At 41.4% G+C, this 23,651-nt stretch overlaps 1 protein-coding gene across 3 annotated transcripts in view; it reads left to right on the top strand.

Moving 5' to 3' along the window:
• Nucleotides 1-22,893, top strand: part of CRACD (capping protein inhibiting regulator of actin dynamics) — a 240,215-nt gene extending 217,322 nt beyond the window's left edge. For all 3 annotated transcript variants that reach the window (XM_077477445.1, XM_077477446.1, XM_077477448.1), the window contains exons 9-11: nucleotides 8,235-8,425; nucleotides 11,698-11,851; nucleotides 17,012-22,893. In XM_077477445.1, coding sequence (XP_077333571.1) covers nucleotides 8,235-8,425; nucleotides 11,698-11,851; nucleotides 17,012-17,169 — 503 coding nt within the window. In that variant the 3' untranslated portion in view covers nucleotides 17,170-22,893. The remainder of the gene's footprint in view (nucleotides 1-8,234; nucleotides 8,426-11,697; nucleotides 11,852-17,011) is intronic.
• The last annotated feature ends 758 nt before the right edge of the window (nucleotides 22,894-23,651 follow it).

The raw sequence follows: 23,651 nt of genomic DNA, 5'->3' as shown, positions 1-23,651 counted from the left end.
CTTGAATCTAATTTTGTTTAACTCTTAGCCCTTGTACACACGGTCGGAGAATCCGTCGGAATGTGTCCTATTGGACCGTGTTGTCGGATAATCCGACAGTGTGTGGTATGCATCAGACTGTTTCCGTCGGAATATCCGACGGACCAAATTTTCCACCTTGCTGGAAATATATTCTGACAAACTGGTCCGATAGGACATACTCCGATCATGTGTAGAGAATTCCGATCAGACAAAGTGCCACGCATGCTCAGAACAAATTCTAACATCAAAGCTATTGGCTACTAGCCTGAACGTAGTCCCATCGTAACCAAATTACGTCATCACGTTCTGAAAGATCGGATTTTTCGACAACTTTGTCTTACCGTGTGTATGCAACAGTTTCGGACAAGATCCGACGGACAAAATCCGACGGATTTGGTTGTCGGAATCTCCGACCGTGTGTACAAGGGCTATGTTCTTAACCAGTTAATGACTGCCTCAAAATTGTCGCTCTATTTTTGTTTATAGCGCAAAAAATAAAAACCGCAGAGGTGATCAAATACCACCAAAAGAAAGCTCTATTTGTGAGAAGAAAAGGACGCCAATTTTGTTTGGGAGCCACGTCGTGTGACTGCACAATTGTCAGTTAAAGCGACGCAGTGCCGAATCGCAAAAAGGGGCCTGGTCCTTTGGCTGCAAATTGGTCTAGGGCTTAAGTGGTTAAAGTGGTTGTAAATGCTCAAGGCATTTTCATCTTATTGCATGCTCTGCATTAATGTAAAATAACCTTCCATGATCATTCCCCCCAGCCCTCCCTAAATACTTACTTGAGCCTGACCTCGATCCAGCACTGTGCCTGGGATCAGCAGCACTACTCTCTCTTTCTTTCCTCACAGAACACGGAGGCAGCAGTGGAGGCTATTTGCTCCTGCTGCTGTCAATCAAATCCTGTGAGAAAGGAGCTGGGGGCAGGGCAAGCTACACTGTGTGTGTCTATAGATGCACATAGCCCGGCTCGAGATTGAGCCCACACGAGTGCCCCTATAGCAAGCGGATTTCTATGGGGGTGCTCAGAAGGGAGGAGGAGCCAAGAGCACCAGTAGGGGACCCCAGAAAAGGACGTTTGGGACCGCTATGTGCAATACAATTGCACAGAGTTAGTAAGTATAAATTGTTTGTTATTTTAATTTAAAAAAATTATAACTTTGCAATCACCTTAATGTATGTTTGTCCCTGCTGCTTTCCCACGCTCTTTGTATGTCCATTCATCCTAAACATTTCCTGTTTGATGTCTTCCTAGATTACTTTGCATGTTATTAATATATGTGCATATATTAGTGTTTAGTGAAAATACAGTTTATTAATTAAATAAAAGTTATAGCTCAGTTTCATGATTTCTGTTGCTTAATACCACAAAAGAGAACTGAAAATGGGATCCATTTATCATAACTGACCCCTTACCAAAGCTAATGACTCATTTTTTTTGGCTGCTGCTTTCATACTTATCTAAAATGAAACTGACAGCCGTAAACCATAGCAGTGCATTGAGATAAAAAAAATTAAACTTCTATAGAGAATGTGTAAATGTTTGAAATCCACACAGGAATAATAATTTAGTTTTTCTCATGTCCGTTAAGGGAAACAAGATTCTGAAGACAACTGGGTTACATAGTTACATAATAGGTGAGGTTGAAAAAAGACACAAGTCCATCATGCTGTCCTCTGTTAGCCATTATGGTGCTTCCTGTAAGGTGTCATGAGGATAAAGTTTTGGTTACTGAAGCCCCCCGATTCCCTAGTGAAGACAGAGGAGAAGAATAAATTCAATACCCTTGCCAACTTCCCATCCTTTGTAACTAGATTTCCTTCATCATTCTATATGGGACCAATATGGTCTGTCCTCCCTTTTTTACTGCTTATATACTTAAAGAATTTCTTCAGCCCTAATTGCACTTGTACATTCCTTGTTGCATTCTTTGTAAAGTCTGAATGCTGATGATGATCCTTCAGCTTTGTATTTTTTGAAGCTCCTTTGCTTTTATATGCATTTGTACACTGGAGTTAAGCTAGGGCTTGACAAATTTGCTTGGAATCTAGGAGCCAGCTAAAAAAGTTAGGAGCCAGGTCCGTAACGGCAATCCGGACCTGTCCCTGGCCTGACATGGAGACGAGTGAGGGGAAGCTAGCGCCTAGCTCTTAGAGGGACATTTTATTTATTTTATTTTTTTCAAATGACAATTGTTTTTTTGTTTTTTTTAAATTGCATTTTAGTGTAAATATGAGATCTGAGGTCTCTCTGACCCCAGATATCATATATAAGAGGACCTGTCATGCTTTTTTCTATTACAAGGGATTTTTACATTCCTTGTAATAGGAATAAAAGGGACAATTTTTTTTTTTTTAAAGAACAGTGAAAAAATAAAAAAAGTTAAAATAAGAAAAAACATTTTTTTTAAATGCGCCCTGTCCCGCCAAGCTTGCGTGCAGAAGCGAACGCATACGTGAGTAGCGCCCGCATAGGAAAGCGGTGTTCAAACCACATGTGAGCTATCGCCGTGATTGGTAGAGCGAGAGCAATAATTCTAGCCCTAGACCTCCTCTGTAACTCAAAACATGCAACCTGTAGAATTTTTTAAACGTCGCCTATGGAGATTTTAAAGGGTAAAAGTTTGTCGCCATTCCATGAGTGGACACAATTTTGAAGCGTGACATGTTGGGTATCAATTTACTCAGCGTAACATTATTTTTCACAATATAAAAAAAAATGGGCTAACTTTAGACTAACTAATAAGACTGTTGTCTTATTTTTTTAATTAAATAAATAATTTCCCCCCAAAAAAGTGCGCTTGTAAGTCCACTGCACAAATACGGTGTGACAGACAGTATTGCAACGACCACCATTTTATTCTCTAGGTTGTTAGAATAAAACATATATATAATCTTTAGGAGTTCTAAGTAAAGGGGAGGAGATGGGTGGGCAGTGAAAGCTCCATTAGCATTGCTGGCTGTCATACCAACAGCCACCACCAGAGGGCGCCAGATTCCAGAAGGAAACATAGGACCGCAGAAGTCCTCAAAGCCGCGGCCTCAATTACCACCCAGCGGCAGCGCGGCCCGACACGATCACGCCAGGGGGGGCACGGAGACAGGATACCCCCAGCTGTGCTGCCCCAGGTGCCAGGTAGCTAATTCTAGTCGCAAATGCGACCTGGCGCCCAGGGTTTGTCGAGCCCTGAGTTAAGCCATCCAGACTTTTGTTCGCTATTTTAAATGGATTTCCCAATGGTATGCACTGGCTAATGCCCTTATTTAATATGCTCTTAAAGAAAAAACATTTTTCCTCCTTGTTCTTTGTTCCTAAGTTTTTATCCCAATTTATATGTTCTAGCAAGGTTCGTAGTTTAGGGAAGTTTGATCTCTTGAAATTCAATGTCTTTGTATTCCCCTTATTTTTCCTATTTGTGTGATTTATACTGAAGCTAATTGACCTGTGATCGCTGTTTCCTAAATTGCCCCGTATTTCCACAGGTCTTTATTGTTGGTAATCAGTAGGTTTAGTAACGATTTTGTTTCTAGTTGGTACGTTTACCATTTGACCCATGAAATTGTCCCGCAAGACATATAGGAACTGGCGAGCTTTAGACGAATGCACGGTTCCTTCCATCCAGTCTATGTCTGGATAATTATAATCCCCCATTATGATGACACTTCCCATCCTTGCTGCTTACCCAAATTGTGATAGGAGGTCCATCTCCCCCTCCTCCCTCAGGGTTGTTCTAATTGGAATACAGTATACCAGCCTGTGTTCTTAGCAGAATGGTTATATCTCTCAACTCTACTAAATTCAGTTCTTTAGTGGGTCTTCTTTAATGAACCACTGCTGGTCAAGTCATACTAGGTTTCACTAATCTGGGAGTCCTGACAATTTTGGCAACGAGTGTGGTTTTATCTCAACTGGAGAGTGCTCATTGATGCCCCTGCAACAACCTTGCCGAACCTTGTCTCGTCTACAATTTTTTGTATTCTAGAGTCCAATTATGCCCTATGCAGCAACCCAGTTGTCTTCAGAATTCTATGTCCCTCAATAGGAAGGGATTGTAAAGTCACTACAAAAATCAGATTTAGCACTTGTTTTCTTTTCTGCTGTAGTTCATTGTTATTTTAGAGCAAATAAATTTGTATACAGACCAGGGGTGCAATAAACACTACCTGAGCCTAATTGAAGCTAAATGCATCTGAAGACAGTGCTCGGCATTTACATAGACTAAATTCAAGTTAACTTAGAGTTGTGTGCCTGCCCCAATGACGAAAACAAGGAACTTGCACAAAACATGGACAAGCTGAACAGCAAGAGCTTCTAAAGGAAGATATGGACAAGTTAACTGCACATCAGTGGATATATACAGTGCCTTGCGAAAGTATTCGGCCCCCTTGAACTTTTCGACCTTTTGCCACATTTCAGGCTTCAAACATAAAGATATAAAATTTTATTTTTTGTGAAGAATCACCAACAAGTGGGACACAATTGTGAAGTGGAACGAAATCTATTGGATTTTTGAAACTTTTTTAACTAATAAAAAAATGAAAAGTGGGGCGTGCAAAATTATTCGGCCTCCTTGCGTTAATACTTTGTAGAGCCACCTTTTGCTGCGATTACAGCTGCAAGTCGCTTGGGGTATGTCTCTATCAGTTTTGCACATCGAGAGACTGAAATTCTTGCCCATTCTTCCTTGCAAAACAGCTCGAGCTCAGTGAGGTTGGATGGAGAGCGTTTGTGAACAGCAGTTTTCAGCTCTTTCCACAGATTCTCGATTGGATTCAGGTCTGGACTTTGACTTGGCCATTCTAATACCTGGATACGTTTATTTGTGAACCATTCCTTTGTAGATTTTGCTGTATGTTTGGGATCATTGTCTTGTTGGAAGATAAATCTCTGTCCCAGTTTCAGGTCTTTTGCAGACTCCAACAGGTTTTCATCCAGAATGGTCCTGTATTTGGCTGCATCCATCTTCCCCTCAATTTTAACCATCTTCCCTGTTCCTGCTGAAGAAAAGCAGGCCCAAACCATGATGCTGCCACCACCATGTTTGACAGTGGGGATGGTGAGTTGAGGGTGATGAGCTGTGTTGCTTTTACGCCAAACATATCGTTTTGCATTGTGGGCAAAAAGTTCGATTTTGGTTTCATCTGACCAGAGCACCTTCTTCCACATGTTTGGTGTGTCTCCCAGGTGGCTTGTGGCAAACTTTAGACGAGACTTTTTATGGATATCTTTGAGAAATGGCCTTCTTTTTGCCACTCTTCCATAAAGGCCAGATTTGTGCAGTGTACGACTGATTGTTGTCCTATGGACAGACTCTCCCACCTCAGCTGTAGTTCTCTGCAGTTCATCCAGAGTGATCATGGGCCTCTTGGCTGCATCTCTGATCAGTCTTCTCCTTGTCTGAGCTGAAAGTTTAGAGGGACGGCCAGGTCTTGGTAGATTTGCAGTGGTCTGATACTCCTTCCATTTCAAAATGATCGCTTTCACAGTGCTCCTTGGGATGTTTAAAGCTTGGGAAATCTTTTTGTATCCAAATCCGGCTTTAAACTTCTCCACAACAGTATTACGGACCTGCCTGGTGTGTTCCTTGGTCTTCATGATGCTCTCTGCGCATTCAACAGAACCCTGAGACTATCACAGAGCAGGTGCATTTATACAGAGACTTGATTACACACAGGTGGATTCTATTTATCACCATCAGTCATTTAGGACAACATTGGATCATTCAGAGATCCTCGCTGAACTCCTGGAGTGAGTTTGCTGCACTGAAAGTAAAGGGGCCGAATAATTTTGCACGCACCACTTTTCAGTTTTTTATTTGCTAAAAAAGTTTAAATTATCCAATAGATTTCGTTCCACTTCACAATTGTGTCCCACTTGTTGGTGATTCTTCACAAAAAATTAAAATGTTATATCTTTATGTTAGAAGCCTGAAATGTGGCAAAAGGTTGAAAAGTTCAAGGGGGCCGAATACTTTCGCAAGGCACTGTATATATATATATATATATATATATATATATATATATATATATATATATATATACAGGGCCGCTGATAGAAATCATGGGGCCCCGTACAGCCTACCTGATGGGGCCCCCTTCAGCTCCACCCTTGGCCCCGCCCATGGTCCCTCCTTCAGCCCCGCCCTGTCCCAGCCCCTCCCCAGACCCCGCCTTGAAACAAAGTGCAGGTTTGTCTACAAGTGATAGGCATGGCTGGCACTGTCTGCAGCACATTACGGCATTGGCGGCATGGGTGACACTGTCTGTAGCACATTACGGCATTGGCGTCACAGGTGGCACTGTCTCTGCAGGCAGCACATGCGTTATGGGCCATAAAGCATGTGCTACCGGCAGACAGTGCGGCCAATAATGTAACGTGCTGCAAACAGTGCCAGCCGTGACACTAATGGCATAACGCATGTGCTACTTGCTGACAGTGCACCCATGCCGCCAATGACATATTGTGCTGCAGACAGTGCCACCCATGCCGCCAATGACATATTGTGCTGCAGACAGTGCCACCCATGCTGCCAATGGCATAATGCTATTGGCAGCATGGATGGCACTGTCTCTGCAGGCATCACATGCGTTATGACATTAGCGTCATGGGTGGCACTGTCTGCAGCACAATATGGCATTGGCAGCATGGGTGGCACTGTCTGCAGGCAGCACATGTCTTATGGGCCATAACGCATGTGCTACCTGCAGACAGTGCCACCCATGCCACCAATGCCATATTCTGCTGCAGACAGTGCCACCCATGCTGCTAATACCATAATATATATACGCTGCTGCATCAGTAGTAGGTCTTGAATTCCCCCCCAAGCAAGCACACACCTGTGTCATTTTTGGCTGGGCTCCATGAGGCACTTCTTCCCTGATCCTGCTGCTGCCTGGACTGGAGTGTCCACAAATGATTCCAGTCAGATGCGATGTCAATGATGCCAGCTACTTATTTTTTGTGTTCTGCCACCGCCGTTCACCTCACTGACACTTCTCGCAAGAAGAGGGGGAGGAATCACTCCACCGCGCCAAGGGGGACGGCACAATAGAGGACGCACTGGCTGGGACTTGAGCCACAGCCAGCATGAAGAGCGGGTGCAGAAGAGGTATTCTTCCACACCCGAAATAGAGGAAATAGTCCCTCCCCTGCCGCCACCTAGTCTGCAGATAGCTATCTGCACAAAAAAAAAAACGTAAAAATAACCGGGGGTGGTGGGGGCTATTTGGTTGGTAGTTGAGCCGGACGGACTCTGATCGGCCATGGCTGGAGGATTTTTTTTTTTATATTAATTATTTATCTGCTCAGCTTGCCCGGGCCCCCCTGCTGGCCGGGCCCCGTACAACAGGGCCAGTTGTACTGGCCTATCAGCGGCCCTGTATATATATATAGAGAGAGAGAGAGAGAGAGAGAGAGAGAGATGAACATACTGCTTCCAGCATAGGCTTCTTTAGTTATCTTTTACGCCAGATAAATTGAGTATAAAGTGCTTCTTTAAACAAAATACATTCTAGTTTGTGTAACTTTATGAAAAATTACAGTGAAGTTCAAATAAAAAATAAACGTGTCATCATAGCTCCCAACTATCCCTGATTTCATGAGACTGCCCCTGATTTAGAACTAAGTCCCTCTGTCCCTTGTTCCTCCTCATTAGTCCTTCATTTTGGTCTGATCTATATAATTGTTAATAAAGTGCACTATTTATCTTTCAAAAAATGTTGCTGCATTTGTAAATTTTAAAAGCCAATATAAAGAAATTGTGGTAAAAAAAAAAGCAAAAGGTTTAACTAATCTTTTTTTGTATAATTCTCATTTAAGGTGGCATGTCCTTTGCCTACATACTTTTGCTAATAGGTGTCCCTCGTTCCCATCTCAAAAAGTTGGGAGGTATGAGTTCATATGTCTAAAGAAGTCAAAGTTTCTCCCTGAGCACCCTGTGAGCTCCAAAAACTGGTGTGGCCAGTATGTAGATGGTGGCTTCCGGCTCTGAAGTTAATCTGTAAAGGCACATGCTATAGGAGAGCCAAGGTACAACTCTTTTTGGAGCTGGAACTCATATGTGCATATTGAACACCCCACTTTCAGTAATTAAGATGCCGGTTTTCTGCCTAACTCTTTATGCCAACCAAGTACTTTAATTACAAAACATTGTAACATAAAAAATGACAATAACCCAATTAAATATGTTCCGTGTTATTTCATTTAACAGACAGGCCTGTTCTCCAGAGTCGACATTCTTTAGATGGCTCCAGGTTGATGGAGAAAGTTGAGCCTGCTCAGCCTCAATGGATTACGCTCGCTCTACAAAAACAGAAAGGATTTCGGGAGCAACATGCATCCAGGGAAGAGAGGCGGCAAGCCAGAGAGGCTAAACAAGTGGACAAATTGTCAAAAGAAAATGTAAATGAATGCACTTGGTTGAAAATATACAGTATACCAAACTACAGGCATAAATAGTTTTAAGTATATAAGAGAGTGGTTAGTACCTCTGTCATAAAGGGGCTGTTTCTATGCACAGTTTGTAGTTCTGCAGCATTCTATGATACCTACATTGCTGTAAATGAGTATTACCACACTGGTGGGAATCTCATCCTCTACCTTCCTGTATGCTGCCTACACCCTCTCCCCCACACTTCCTCTACTGCTAGAAACATGTTGACTAGTGCAACGGAGTAATGCAATGGAGGTTGACATTGTGTGGTGCATCACCCCAGCCTGTCGGGGAAAAAAGGGTGCTAAAAGGCTTAAAGTGCTTGTTACCTCAACATTTCATATTCCTGACATGTGCCTGCTGTACTATGTACTTGTATGAAAATGTATCCTGTTCTCTTTGTATTATAATATCCTTTATGTGAAATCCCTGGTGTTCCTGCCAGTTTCCTTCTTTCCTTTAAAAAAACTGACCACCCTAAGCAGGAGAACACACTGTGGTCAGTTCTCTAGCTATGCTGGAAACTCAGTATGCTCTCCTCCACTGATCAGACTTGTCCTGACACAGCCCCGCTGCACAGCCATTCACTGGGAAGATCAGTGTGCTGCTGCTTCTCCTCCCCCAAGCTTTTATGCATTTGAGAGCAGAGGGAATGTGATCATTTATAGTAAAGGGAAAAAGGTATATATAATGTACTTTTATATCTACAAATATGTTTTGCCTTTCATATATATTTTAAACTGAATGGGTTCTTTTACAAGGTGATTGTTTGTTTACAATCACTTTAATGGAGGAGGAGGAAAGATCAGGTAACACAGGAACCTGCCAGTTCTGAATATTAGTGTGACTGTCTGGCTGTATAGTCTGTTGGATGTGTGAATGACAAGAATGGCTATATTGAGTATGGGTATACTTAGAAGCAAGTCAGCCAGTGGCGGCTGGTGCTCAGAATATTTTGGGGGGGAGCAAACTGAAAAAACAAAAACAAATTTTCAGCCTCACTGTGCCCATCAAATGCAGCTACTGTGCCCATCAATTGCTACCACTATGCCCATCAAACGCAGCCACTGTGCCATCAAATGCAGCCACTGTACTCCTAAATTGCCACCACTGTGCCCATCAAATGCAGCCACTGTGCCATAAAACACAGCCACTGTACCCATAAAATTGCCACCACTGTGCCCATCAAATGCAGCCACTGTGCCATCAAGTGCAGCCACTGTACCCATAAATTGTCACCACTGTGCCCATCAAATGCAGCCACTGTGCCATCAAACGCAGCCACTCTACCCATAAATTGCCACCACTGTGCCATCAAGCGCAGCCACTGTAACCATCAATTGCCGCCAGTGTGCCCCATCAATTGCCACCAGTGTGCCCCATCAATTGACACCAGTTTGCCCCATCAATTGCCACAAGTTTGCCCCATCAATTGCCACCAGTTTGCCCCATCAATTGCTGCCAGTGTCCCCCGACCGGCACTTACCTCTCTCAGGTCAGCGCATTCCTCCACGCTCCCTCCGTGTCCTTGATGTCTTCTCCCGTCCTCTTCTGCTATGATCGGACGCCCGATAGGCATCCAATCACAGTGCCTGTCGCTTCAGCCAATCAGGTGACAGGTAACCAGACCCGGTGCACCTGATTAGCTGAGAGGCAGGTCATTGTTAGGGAAGCGATTTATTTGATTCCTTAACACAGCACTACGTAAGCAGCGAATGCACAGCAGTGCGCCCACTGTTTACCAATTTGGAAGCCTATTAGAGTCCACGGCTATAATCAGGATGCCTATTAGAGCTGACAGCTCTAATCAGGCACTTCCGAAAACAACCCCGCCACTGTAATCTAGATGCCTGGCGCCTGACAAAGGGCTGGACACCTGAATAGGAGACGGCAGCAGCGACAATAGATAGATTCATGCAATGCATCTATGCAACCAATGCATCCATGCAAAGATTAATGGGTGCAGGAGAGAGGGGGTAGTGCTCCTGCGCCCTCTATGGACACACCATCTCTGAAGTCAGCAAGGCAGACTCAGAAGCATGGCAGCAAAATGTTTTTTTATTTGAGATCTATTCAAGGTTAGCTTTCCATCTGTTTAAGATTAATTCCCACTGAATTGTATGAAGGTAAAAAAGCAAGGAGGTGCAAGGCATGGCAAACATAACTAGAAATTCAGATGAACGCTGCTCTTATAAGATCCCATTCAAAATGAAAATACCGCACGAATGATAACGCTAATGCACACAAGGTGATTAGGGTGTGTCCAGGCATACCAGGCACACACTGTGAGCATGCCTATGTGCCCAGCATAGTTAAATAAAAATAAAAATAAAAGCTTTTCATGCAATATTCACCTTCTTTTTTGGTCTGACCCCCCACTAGTAACGTTCCTCTTCCAGGTTGAATGATGCAACCCACTTCATCATAGACACACACCCTGGGCTCAAAATTTTGCTGCACAGAACAGCACTCAGGCTAAGCTTTTGTTCACATTGGAGCAATTTGTCATACGATTTGACAGGTCAAATCTCATGTCAAGTCGCAACCAATGCTGGCAATGACACTGTTCCAAACAGTGCGACTCCCAACTTTGCAGCACCACACCCATTTACAAAAGTAGCTCCTGCACTACCTTTGGTGACTTCAATAGACATCTGTGCATGAAGCCGCACAGATGTCTTTCAAGTCAGACACAAAGTCGCACTGAAATACGGCTTTGAGATAGAGCAATTTCAGATGAAGTCGCACGATTTCAAAGCCGCATTTATTGTGAACGAGGGCTAAAGAGGAAAGACCAATGATGTCGAGCAACTGTCCAGAAGCTCCATTTAAATTACATATAAAGGTCTTTTCTTAAAACATAGGTTCAGGGAGCTTTAGGGAGAGATGGTGGATGGTGGAGAAGCTAGAGTTGGGTTTTAAGGGCTAGTGGTGTTTGTGGGCTGCATCTAACATCCGTTCCTGAAGCAATCTACAAATGTTATAAGAAAAGCTGGTTGTTTAAGAAGTAGGGTGGAAGTAACATTCCTAAAATGAAGCACAAGCCTCATAACATTGTCATGAACTGGAAGCCATTGTAGTATCATATGTCCTAGTAATGTAATTTGTTTCTTGTGAATTGAATGACATTACTGTCGACTTCCAAACAAATATTATGTTCAGGCACAAAATAGCTACTTCCAGTACACTGATGACATGTATACTTTTAAATATATTGTTTTTATTCATCTTTTAATGGCAGCCATCCACTGTCCACACTGGAGAATACCGGGGCAGAAGTGGCTCACTCCAAAAACCGCTACCACAGGAAGAGAAGAAAGGTGACACAGTGGTGACCAGACTACAGCGCAGAGAACAGCTGCAGAAATCCAACACTCTTCCAACATCTGTCACAGGTACTACTCAGGGAAGACAGACGCAGGGAATGGAGAGGCAACTCCAGCATTCCCTGAAGAGCTATTTCTGCTGATGAAAAATATACAGTGTATACAGAGTTTGGCATTCACCTGTTTTGTAGTGTTACACCCTGGAATAAAAATAGATTGGATTTTTCACCATTTGATTTACACAACACGTCAGCTGTTTTCTCTTTCTATGTCCCCATTGGAAATTTGTCTTCACTTCCTATTGTGTTACCAAGACAGGAAGCAATGCGATTCTCCTGATTAGACAAAGTGCATAAAGTGTGTAAAAGGACTTCTCTCAGGCATTTATTGCTGTCTGTATCCCCACTCGGATTTCATAGTTAAATAGTTACATAGTTAGGTTGAAAAAAAGACACAAGTCCACCTAGTTCAACCAAAATAAATAAATACAATCCCATATACACAATCCTATACCCACAGTTGATCCAGAGGAAGGCTCCAGAAAAATTCAATTCTGATACCCCAAGAGGCAATTGGATTTTCCCTGGATCAGCTATATCTATAAATATTACTACCTAGTTATATTATTTAGGAAAGAATCATGGCTTTTTTTAAGCCCATCAAATCCGCGCTATAGCCGAATGATGGCTACAGCGCAGATCTATTTTGCCGGGAGGCCGTCACTAGATATCCCCCCCCCCTTTGCACGCTCCCCACGTGCCCCCTGCACGGCGCGCGCTGTGATCAACGATTCAATGAGACTTGGGTTATCACAGATCGGAGTAAGGGGTCAATCCCAGCCCCTTACCACGTGATCAACTGTCAGCCAAAGTCAGCTGATCACGTGATGTAAACAGAATATCGGTAATCTTCAGGAGGAAAAAAAAGCCGATCACCAGCTTCTGTTGAAGGGACATCAGTCCCGCCTCATCTGTGCCCACCAGTACCGACCTGCCAGTGCCACCTGCCAGTGCCCACAGTGCCAAGAATCAGTGCCCACCAGTACATAGTAATGCTAGCAATCAGTGCCACCTATCAGTGCCCACGAGTGTCACTTATCAATGCCCACCAGTGGTGCCAATCAGTGCCTTTTCAGTGCCACCTAGCAGTGCTGCCTATCAGTGTCTCCTACCAGTGCCGATCAGTGCCCATCACTGCCACCCATCAGTGCCCATCACTGCCACTCATCAGTGCCACCTATTAGTGCCCTTCAGTGCCACCCATCAGTGCCACCCATCAGTGCCCACCAATGCCACCTATCAGTGCCCACCAGTTCCACCTCATCAGTGCCCACCAGTGCCGCCTATTAGTGCCCATCAATGCAGCCTATCGGTGCCCATGAGTGCAGCCTATCAGTGATCATCAGTGCAGACTCATCAGCATACATCAATGAAGAAGAAAAATTACCTATTTTTAAAATGTATTAGCAAAATACAAAACTTTTTTAATTTTTTTTTCGATTTCTGTCTTTTTTTTTTTTTTTTTTTAACAAAAATTTAAAAACCCAGAGGTGATCAAATACCACCAAAAGAAAGCTCTATTTGTGGGAAAAATTTATAAAATTTCATTTGAGTACAGTGTTGTATGACCGCACAATTGTCTTTCAAAGAGTGACAGCGCTAAAAGCTGAAAATTGGTCTGGGCAGGAGGGGGATTTAGGTGCCCAGTAAGCAAGTGGTTAAAGGAATCTACTGAGCTTGCCAGGACCACCTCTGGAGGGAGTCTATTCCACATTTTCACAAGCCTTACTGTGAAGAAACCTTTCCGTATTTGGAGATGAAATCGTTTTTCATCTAGCCGTAAAGAGTGCCCCCCTTTGTGATGACCTTAAAGTGAATAACTCAACACCAAGTTCACTATATGGACCACTTATGTATTTGTACATGTTGATCATATCCTCCCTTAATCTCTTCTTCTCAAGAGGGGATAGATTCAGTTCCTCTAATATTTCCTCATAGCTGAGCTCCTCCGTGCCGTATTAGTTTTCCTTCTCTGCACTTTCTCCAGTTCCTCGATATCCTTTTTGAAAACCAGTGCCCAAAACTGAACTGCATATTCCAGATGATTTTACTAACGATTTTTACAGGGGACCAATGATAGCTCTCTCTGGAGTCCATACCTCTCTTAATACAAGAAAGAACTGCTCACTTTGGAAACCACAGCTTGGCATTGCATGCTATTATTGAGCTTATGATCTACCAAAACCCCCAGATCCTTCTCCACTATTGATTCCCCCAGTTGTACTCCCCCTAGCATGTATGATGTATGTATATTCTTAGCCCCAAGTGCAAAACTTTACATTTATCAACATTAAACTTCATTTGCCACTTAGTTGCCCAATTAGTGCATTGAGGTCGGCTTGTAAATTGGAGACATCCTGTAAGGACATTATTTCACTGCATAGTTTAGTGTCATCTGCAAAGACAGAAATTTTCCTTTCTTTCTGTTTTGTAACCAGGACAGGAAGTGAAAGGAAACACTGGCAAATGAGGACATATAAAGCAATAAAAATACTTTTTGGGGGAGATCTCTCCAAAGGGGTCACTGACTACAAAAATAAGTTCTGTCCCTTATCTTCTTCAAAAATACAGAAGGCTTGGATAGAGTCAAATTGTTTTGAAAAAAAAGGTGATAACTTAAGTCCTACCTTGCACTGTTTTCATTGTTCTTAAATTTTTCAAAACTCCCCTTGAGTTTTACACATTGAGGTTGACTTACTAAAGGTAAATATACTGTGCCCTACAAGTGCAGTTGCTCTAGATCTGAGGGGAAGTTCTAAAATGAAGGGAAGGTCTGCTGATTTCTATCATCCAATCATGTGCAAGCAAAAATGCTGTGTTTTTATTTTCCTTGCATGTGATTAAGTATTCTTTGCCAAGTGAAGCTTTACCTCATTCAATAAGCTCTGGAGCAACTGCACTTGCATTTTGCACGATATACAGGTACATCTCATAAAATTAGAATTTCATCAAAAAGTTAATTTATTTCAGTAATTCTATTCAAAAAGTGAAACTCATATATTTTATATAGATGCGTTACACACAGAGTGATATATTTAAGGAATTTCTTTCTTTTAATTTTGATGATTATGGCTTACAGCTAGTGAAAACCCAAAATTCGTAGAAAAATAGAATATTACTTAAGACCAATAAAAAAAAGGATTTCTTAGAAATGTTGGCTTATTGAAAAGTATGTCAATGTACAGTATAGTATGCACTCAATACTTGGTTGGGGCTCCTTTTGTATGAATTACTGCATTAGTGCAGCTTGGCATGGAGACGATCAGCCTGTGGCACTACAGGGATTTTATGGAAGCCCAGGTTTCTTTGATAGAAGCCTTCAGTTTGTCTGCATTGTTGGGTCTGGTGTCTCTCATCTTCCTCTTGACAATACCCCACAGATTTTTTATGGAGTTTAGGTCAGATGAATTTGCTGGCCAGTCAAGCACAGTGGTACCATGATCGTTAAACCAGGTATGGGTACTTTTGGCATTGTGGGTAGGTGCCAAGTCCCACTGGAAAATGAAATCAGCATCTCTATAAAGCTGGTCAGCAAAGAGACGCACAAAGTGCTCTAGAATTTCCTGGTACCGGCCTGCGCTGACTTTCGACTTGATAAACTACTGTAGACCAACACCTGCAGAGGACATTGACTCCCCAAATCATCACTGACTGTGGAAACTTCACACTGGACGTCAAGCAGATTGGATTCTGTGCCTTTCCACTCTTCTTCCAGACTCTGGGATTTTGATTTCCAAATGGAATGCAACATTTTTCACAGTTCATGATGTTTTGGGGAGCCGTGTAATATGCTGGTGTTGGTCCACTGTGTTTTATCAAGTCCAAAGTCAGTGCAGCCCTCTACTGAGAAATTCTAAAGCACTTTATGCTTCTCTCTGCTAACCAGCCTAGATGAGACCTCTCTGCGTACATTTCAAAAGCAACAGAAGGTCTTTTTCCCAGAGACCATGTATAAACATTTACTGTGTTTTTAAATATTTGGGTTGCCATTGCCGACCTCTTTTTGGAAATGCTGGTTTTCAGATTTATCTAAGGACCTTATTCATTTTTGAGTCTGTAAGTCACTTGCGTAGAACTAGAATGAAGAATATGTGATCTCACCTCATTTGCTGCCATTTGATACACAGGGAAAAATTGGAGAGAGTCGTAATTACAAGACCGCTGTTAAGGCAGTACAGCCAGCCCTCCTGTACCAGGCTCAGGCTCCGGCTCCATAAATTCAAAAGTGGGGCCCGGGAGGGCTGGCTGTACTGCCTTATTGCTGACACTTGTGACTCTTGTGGATCCCCCCACAGTGCTGCTGGATTCTACTTTTCTTTCTCGCTCTGGCTACACTGCAGTGGGATCGGCTCTAGTATCTGTGCCCCTGCTCTCAGGGACCCCTGTGTGCCCCTTTCCCCCGCAGTGCTGCCAGTTTCCTTACTCTCCTCTCACTCTGACAGCTGCTAAGGGTGCACAGGGGGGTTATTTCAGGAATGAACACACCTTTCCTGAACGCACACAGTGAGCGATTGGTACTGATCTCTCACCGTGGGTGTGCAGATATTGACTCCTTGGCGCTTGTATTGTACATGGTTGTGGGGCTCTTACAGCTCTTCACTGGAATGGGTCTCGGTCGGCAGGGGTATCATCGTAGCTGTGACATGTTAGCATAGCAACGCTATCATTTGATATTTTTGGAGGAGGGGTCCTTGCCAGGTAGGCTATATGAGGCCCCTTGATCTCTATCAGCAGCCCTGCATAAATATGCATCATCTGATAACAAATAGGTTGTGCAGATGTCTCCAAAAAGGCCCTATTACCCTCCTGAACAGCCCTATGTAGTAGAATTACCTCTTATCAGTCAATCCCCAGGTCCCAATAGTGTCACCTACTGCCATGCTAGTTACTTTTTGTTCATGAAGCTTCTGTGCTGCACATCTGATGTTATACTATAGACTTATTTGAAGAGCCTGGTGGTACACTGCAACATGGGGATCCATGTATTGGCTGTTCAAGGTAACTCTTCTGCTAAGGCTGCTCGGGAGGGGGCAGACAGATCTTTGGGCAACAGGGGCATGAAGGTGCACCTGTTTTTAAAACTCTATAGAAAAAATAAAGTAGATGACTCTTGCTTATTTATTTATGTACAAAACGAATAAATGTTAACGCATTTTATTATTCTCAACAGTTGAGATTACAGAGACCGTCCCAGTAACTCTTGCGAAGGACCTCCCGAAGAGATTCTCCACTCCTGATGCCTCTCCAGTGTCCTCTGAGCCAGCATGGTTGGCACTAGCCAAGAGGAAATCAAAAGCATGGAGCGACTGTCCACAAATTATCAAGTAGATCACCTGTACTAGATGCATAGACTCTTAGATGTCCTTATAGTTTCTCTTTGTTCCACTATATGGTTGATAGAGATGCACAGTGATGGAAGTTCTTTGAAGTCTTACTCAAGAACTATTAATATAGTATTTATTATTTTGGTTAAATGTGAACAAGTAAATAACCCAGCACTGAGTTTGATATTGGTAGGTGGAGAAAGTTATCGTCTATAGGGCTATGAAATAATATCCTGAGCATATAAACATATTTGTTCTTTGGAATCAATGAACAGATCTCACTATGTCTCTGACTCCACACAGAAATATACTGCCTTCAGGTACCCTTTTGGCTTGTGTATATTGCTGAGTATAGGAAAATGATACAGATTAGTTTGTATCATTGAAAAATAGGTGTAAGCAACTGCACAAAATTATGTCTTCTATGGACCAATATGGCCAATACAGTTTTGCACTTTTTCTTTATATTTTGCACAGAATGGTTTTATGTGCCTCTCCTACATTGCTGTTGACTATATGGTGGGTTTATAATATTGTTTCCAGTCACTGTTGGACTGACCATTGAACCTACCAAAAAATGTGGGCTTAACCCAACCCTTCAGCATGTCTGACACCATTAAAAGAGAATTCCAGATTTAAAACCCTTTCAATGTCCAGTAATACTAATTAATGCATTTGTAAATAATACACAATTATGTTTTTGGGATGTTAATTTATTTTGCAGAACACAAATATATTTTATTTTATTTTGATCTTCTTATGGCCACAGGGTCTATGGCTATACTACTTTAAGTTTTCAGCTCATTACATGAAGATGCCAACAAATTAGCACTTCATCAGAAAGGGACGATTCCATTTCTTGAGCAAAACAAAATCCTTAAAGTAAACCTGTTAGGATAGAAATATGGGATCCACCATTGCTCTCTTTCACATCATGACTTTGCTACCTAGTTAAGGCCAGACCTGGAACTTGTTGGGCCTTTTCAGACTTCCATGAAAGCGTGCTTGTTTCAGGTAAGTGACACACTCGTTCTCACTGCCAGGAAGAAGGTGACAGCACCACATCCTTCACTTTTTAAAAGCAGGTCAGAATGGCAGCTTCAGTTAACTTTTACATTCATGCATACGCTAGATATGCAGCAAAGATATGCAGCAATAGTGGGTTGTACAGTCTGCATGAACAAACCAATGGCATGAGTAAATACTTTCCTTTTTCCATTTCTTTGTAGTATGCACTAACATGAGACTGATTTAAAGTGTTAACTGCTGTTGGGATTTCCATCATGAAAAACAACAGTGGTAGTCATATGCTATTATATTCAGAGAATATTTTGTGTACAAGTGTGTGTGTAAAATGGCTGTTGGTTTTACAGGTGTGCCTTCAGTGTGGCTGTTCAGGGCAGTCATATAGCAGGGCTATCTTTAATTTCTCAGGATAATAGAAGTGACTGCACAGTCCCAGCACAGAACACAAGAAAGAGCTACTGCATTTATTTTCAGTGTGATAATAGTTGATTGGATAAACCTCTTGTCCAAACATTTTTTAGCTACACTGTAAATAAGTCTGGCTGAAATATGTAACACAATGCTTAATGGCCTTAGAAATCAAGGATATGCATAGTAACAAAACATGGCTGTATCATATTATATACAATGAAACTAAATACCCCAGTTTTTAGGTGCTCCCCCAACTTTAAAGTGATTTTCTAAATTAGGAAATTGCACTTAGGTACTTTTATGAAGAACATTTTAAAAACATGCTAATAAAATGAATTGCATTAAGTAGTAATTTATAATGCAAACAAATATAGGTTTAGGCATTTTAGGAACAGATTTCTGTTGTTTCTGATACAGTTACTATATGATTTAGGATCCCAGAACTCACCAATCCCATTGTCCTCCATTGCTCCTTGGATGTATTCGAGCAATGGTTCTAAGCCCTGTCCTCAAGTACCCTCAACAGGCCATGTTTGCAGGTTTTCTTTTATCTTGCACAGATGCTTTAAATCAGAGTCAATGGCTTGGTATTTTGGACAGCTATTTTATCTTATGCTGCGTACACACGATCATAATTCTTGTCGGAAAAAGCTCTGATGGTTTTTCCAATGGAATTGCGCTCAAGCTGTCTTGCCTACAAACGGTCACACCAAATTCCGATCGTTTAGAATGCGGTGATGTACAACACGTATGACGGGACTAAAAAAAGGAAGTTCAATAGCCAGTAGCCAATAGCTTTCGTCTCGTACATGAATCTGAGCATGCGTGAGTTTTGGTGTGTTGGAATTGCATACACATGATCGGAATTTCAGATAGAAAGTTTTTCCGTCGGGGAAAATGGAGAACATGCTATCAATTTTTTGGCTGGTGGAAATTCGGACAGCTAAATTCCGATGGAGCATACACACAGTTGCATTTTCCAATGAAAAGCTCTCATCGGTCTTTTTCTGGCCGGAATTCCGATTGTGTGTACAAGGCATAAGAGAAATTCACAAAACATGGCCTGTTGGGGGTACTTGAGGACAGGGTTAAGAACCACTTTATTAGAGTACCAGAACAGGACTGTCCCCCCCCCCCCCCCATTAAGCCTTATGCTATCAGTGTAAGCTAAAAGCACAGAGGACTCACAGCATGCAATAAAAGAGCAGACAGCAGATGGTCCAGTCCTTCAGTGGTTTACTTTTAACTTCATCAGACAGAGGCAGGTACGAACAGTGAGGCTAATCCCTACTACAACTAATGCCTACTCTGAGGTACACAGGTACCCGGCTTGTTTACTTAGATCTTTGAAGTTGCTATTTTTATAATAAATTTGGAAAGGAGTATTTTGCTGCAATTAACACAGAACATGCAAGTTTAATAAATGGTGCACTTTGTACTGCCATGGGCTTTTTTTTTTTTTTTTTTATCAAAGCAGTTTTATCAAAGCAGTTTCTTACATTATAATGAAGTTACTGTATATACATTTTGTAGATACGTGACCATCTCATCTATATAAGCTTGTTGCCTCTCCTACCGCCTGTCAATTCAAAGTAAAGCTGGCTATAGATGGATCGTTTTTTTTTTTGTTCAGCCAGCTGTTTGAATGAAAAAAAATGAATGGATAGAGGAATCCTCCCTGCTGAGACACTGTATTCTGACAGTGGTGACTCTCTGTTGTCAGAATTCATTGGTTACAGCTGCTGACTATGAACATTTTTCCAATGAGCCCGTTTGACAGAAGTCGATCATTGGATTGACTTCTGTTTAGCAAGAGTGGCCACGCATGGAGCAAAAATTGGCTGGTCCCTGCTGAACAGGATGCATTTTCATTCATCTATGGCCAGCTTAGGAGAGGGTGTCCTTATTTCTTCCTTGGCTCCGTTCATATGCTCCCACCAAGGGAGGACTTCCTTACACTCTGAACTGCCTGATCTGGTAAGTAGGTTTCATGGAGTGGGGGGAGCTGCACTGGAGGAGAATTTGTACTAGTGCATTATGCAATCCTGTCCCCTGTGCTATGGTTGCTAAGCACTGCTGATACCTGGGCTCAGTACATTACACATCCCTGCCCCCTCCGTTCTTCACATTATCCACTCCTAACCCCCTGTGCTCTGTTTGTTATGCACTCCTTACCCCTGTGCTCTGTATGTTATGCACTGCTGACCCCTACACTCTATGTGTTACACACTCCTGATCACTGCACTCTATTCCAATACACTATGCTGTGTATTTATACTCCTGACCACTGCATTCTTTATATTATACAAGTTGCTATATTGATCAAGTTCTTCTTCAAGGTAGGCTGCGTGCAGAAAACCATATGTACTGGCAATGTTCGTTTTTTTTAATGCACCTGGTTTTGGAATGGGATGTCCAACAAGCTCAAATACATGTGATGGTCAGGTGTCGACAATCTTTTATTCATAAAATATACTGTACCTATAAAGCAGAATGCACCAATACAGCAAACACATTGACACCATTGAAGTGAACTGGCCTTCATTTTTCTTTTTTGGAAGAGAACAGCAGCAAAAGACACAATATGGACCTTCATGCGCAAAAAAAATACATGCATTAAAATATGAACAAAAAGCTAAAGTTTATCAATGAAAAGCCTGAATCCAGCCTTACTGAACAAGCACTATAGCTCCAAATCTCAGGTTAGGTAAAAGTATAAATATTTTTGCATCAAGAGTGATAACAGTAGCCTATGCCTAGAAAACAACTTTATAACTTTTTGCTTTTTTTTTTTTTTACATTTTCAGGATTTTCAAAATGACCGCTTCTTAAAAAAAAAAAAAAAATGTAACATACATGGTATGAAATGTAAAGGGTAGGATTAACTGTAAAATAAATGTTACTTTACATAAAAAATCGTGTAAAATGAAGAAAATATGAGTAAAGATTTGCAATACTGAAGGAGAATTTGAGACATCTGCCATGGTCTAAATATTTGCTGTTTAGATAACTATAACCTACAGTTCTGTGCTGGAAGACATTTCAGGCCATAACTAGGCTGACCGCTGTATTTTGCAGTGTGGTATAGTGCGAGAAGGCAGCTGTGTAGAGGGAAATCTCTCCCTGCAGAGGCAAATTCTTATCCAAGCTCTGATTAACTCCAGAAGTGTTAAGCTTTAGGTTTGTAAATGCTTTAATAGCTCTTTTCTGTGGTTTTTGAACCTTTAACATGTACTCCAATAGTATGTTTTATCCCAATAATCATTCAGCATGGCAAACAGTGTACAAAGGGGAGTAACTGTTAACAACCAATTACAAACCATATTTCATTATTTTGACCAATCGGTATTCATCATTTTCATTTGATGGAAGGTGGCATCCAATTGACTGTTATGGTTGCTGTATTGAGCACACCATCATTAATCTTTGCACATCTTGCTAATCAAGGTTGAGTTTTCTATGCCCTAGTAGAAGACAGTGGAGTCACCATTGCTTCTGTCTACGGAAGTATGATACACAAAAACCAGATACAATGAATGATAATTGTTAACAAAATGTATTTCCCTAAAAGTAACAGTAAACGTAGAGGTTATATTTGTTAAGCTTTCTGTATGTAACTAGGATATTTAACACTGTATTGTAAATATTAATTGGTGTAAATACATGACAGTTTTAGAGATAGATTGACCCAAAAATAAGAATAAAATGAGAATGTTTTTATATAGAGACCCCAGGATAACAAAATGCTTCCACGTATGTGCAAGTTATTTTTGTTTTGTTTTTAATATCTATTTGTGATTTTATATTTCTGTGACCTTTTACAATATACTTTTTTTTTTTAAAGAACTGTGGTGCCCAGGGCAACCAGATTCTCGTTTGCTTATTTCACAACTGAGCCACACATGGCAGTAGGAACCGGACTGGTTCCTAGAGGCAACACAGATCTGACACTGATAAACAAGGCCAATGTTGTGGTTCTCTAGTCCAGCAAATGTTGGTCATCAACTTCTATTAGTTTCCCTGGAGAGAACAAGCCAAGGCTGCCCATAATCCTTTTAAATAATATTGTAATTGCATAAAACAAATCTACATGTGATGGAGAATAATGTTTCACTTGTGGTTTCTAGGGTAGAATGACACTGGTTGGTTTTATTTATTGATCAAAGCCTATAAAATGATATAAAAATGCCACTTTCTTTGTTTACCAGTGTTTTATTTGTATTATAGAAACTGTTATGGACAAATGTTTGTTGAGTTTTGTAAGTAATAAAGATTAGTGTATTCAACCTGAGTAGACACCCATCTAAACATTGTCCCCGGTATCAAACTCACCATGTCACGAATATTAAAAAGCTGCATGGAGTATGTATGCTGTTGTTTGTGTGAGTTTACATTTGGTGCTTAGCTGTCTTTCAGCAATATAAATTGCTGGTAGATTGCCTAAAGTGTTTGTGTGCTTGTGTTAGCGCTAATAGATTGTAAGCTCAGCTGAAGCAATTCACATTTCCACTCTGTCTGCATGTACATGAAACATATTTAGTTTCTACCTAATTTGACATCACTCCTGAGATCTCCATTTAATTTGTTTACTTGCACTACAGCAATCTGGCAGCTACTGCCCCAAATCCAAAAAAGTTGTGCAAAATCTACATAAAAACATAATGCAATAATATGCAAATCTCATAAACACATATTTTGTTGACAACAGAAAATAGAAACATATCAAATGTTTTAAACTGAGAAAATGTATATTTTTAAGAAAAAATAAGGACATTTTAAAATTGATGGCAGCAACACGTCTCGAAAAAATTGGGGCAGGGCCATGTTTAGCACAGTGTAGCACCCCGCCCCCTTCTTTTAATTCAATCTTATTTTATTCAATAGAGAAATCAAGAAAGACAGATATTATCCTAAACATTACAAAGAGTGATAAGATACACCAACAATAGGCATTGTGTGTGTCAGAACAAAAAGATGTCTATGTTACAAATAAAAGGATTGAAAACATGTGTATACGGCCGACTAGGAGACCTTTTGTGATAGCAATCC

This window comes from Lithobates pipiens, unplaced genomic scaffold, assembly GCF_037356315.1.
Source record: "Lithobates pipiens isolate NorthernLeopardFrog02 unplaced genomic scaffold, aLitPip1_a1.2 Scaffold_13, whole genome shotgun sequence".
In the NCBI taxonomy this organism is placed as follows: Eukaryota; Metazoa; Chordata; class Amphibia; order Anura; family Ranidae; genus Lithobates; species Lithobates pipiens.
Note: the sequence above shows the minus strand (reverse complement) of the source record. Positions and strands in the feature narration are given on the sequence as shown.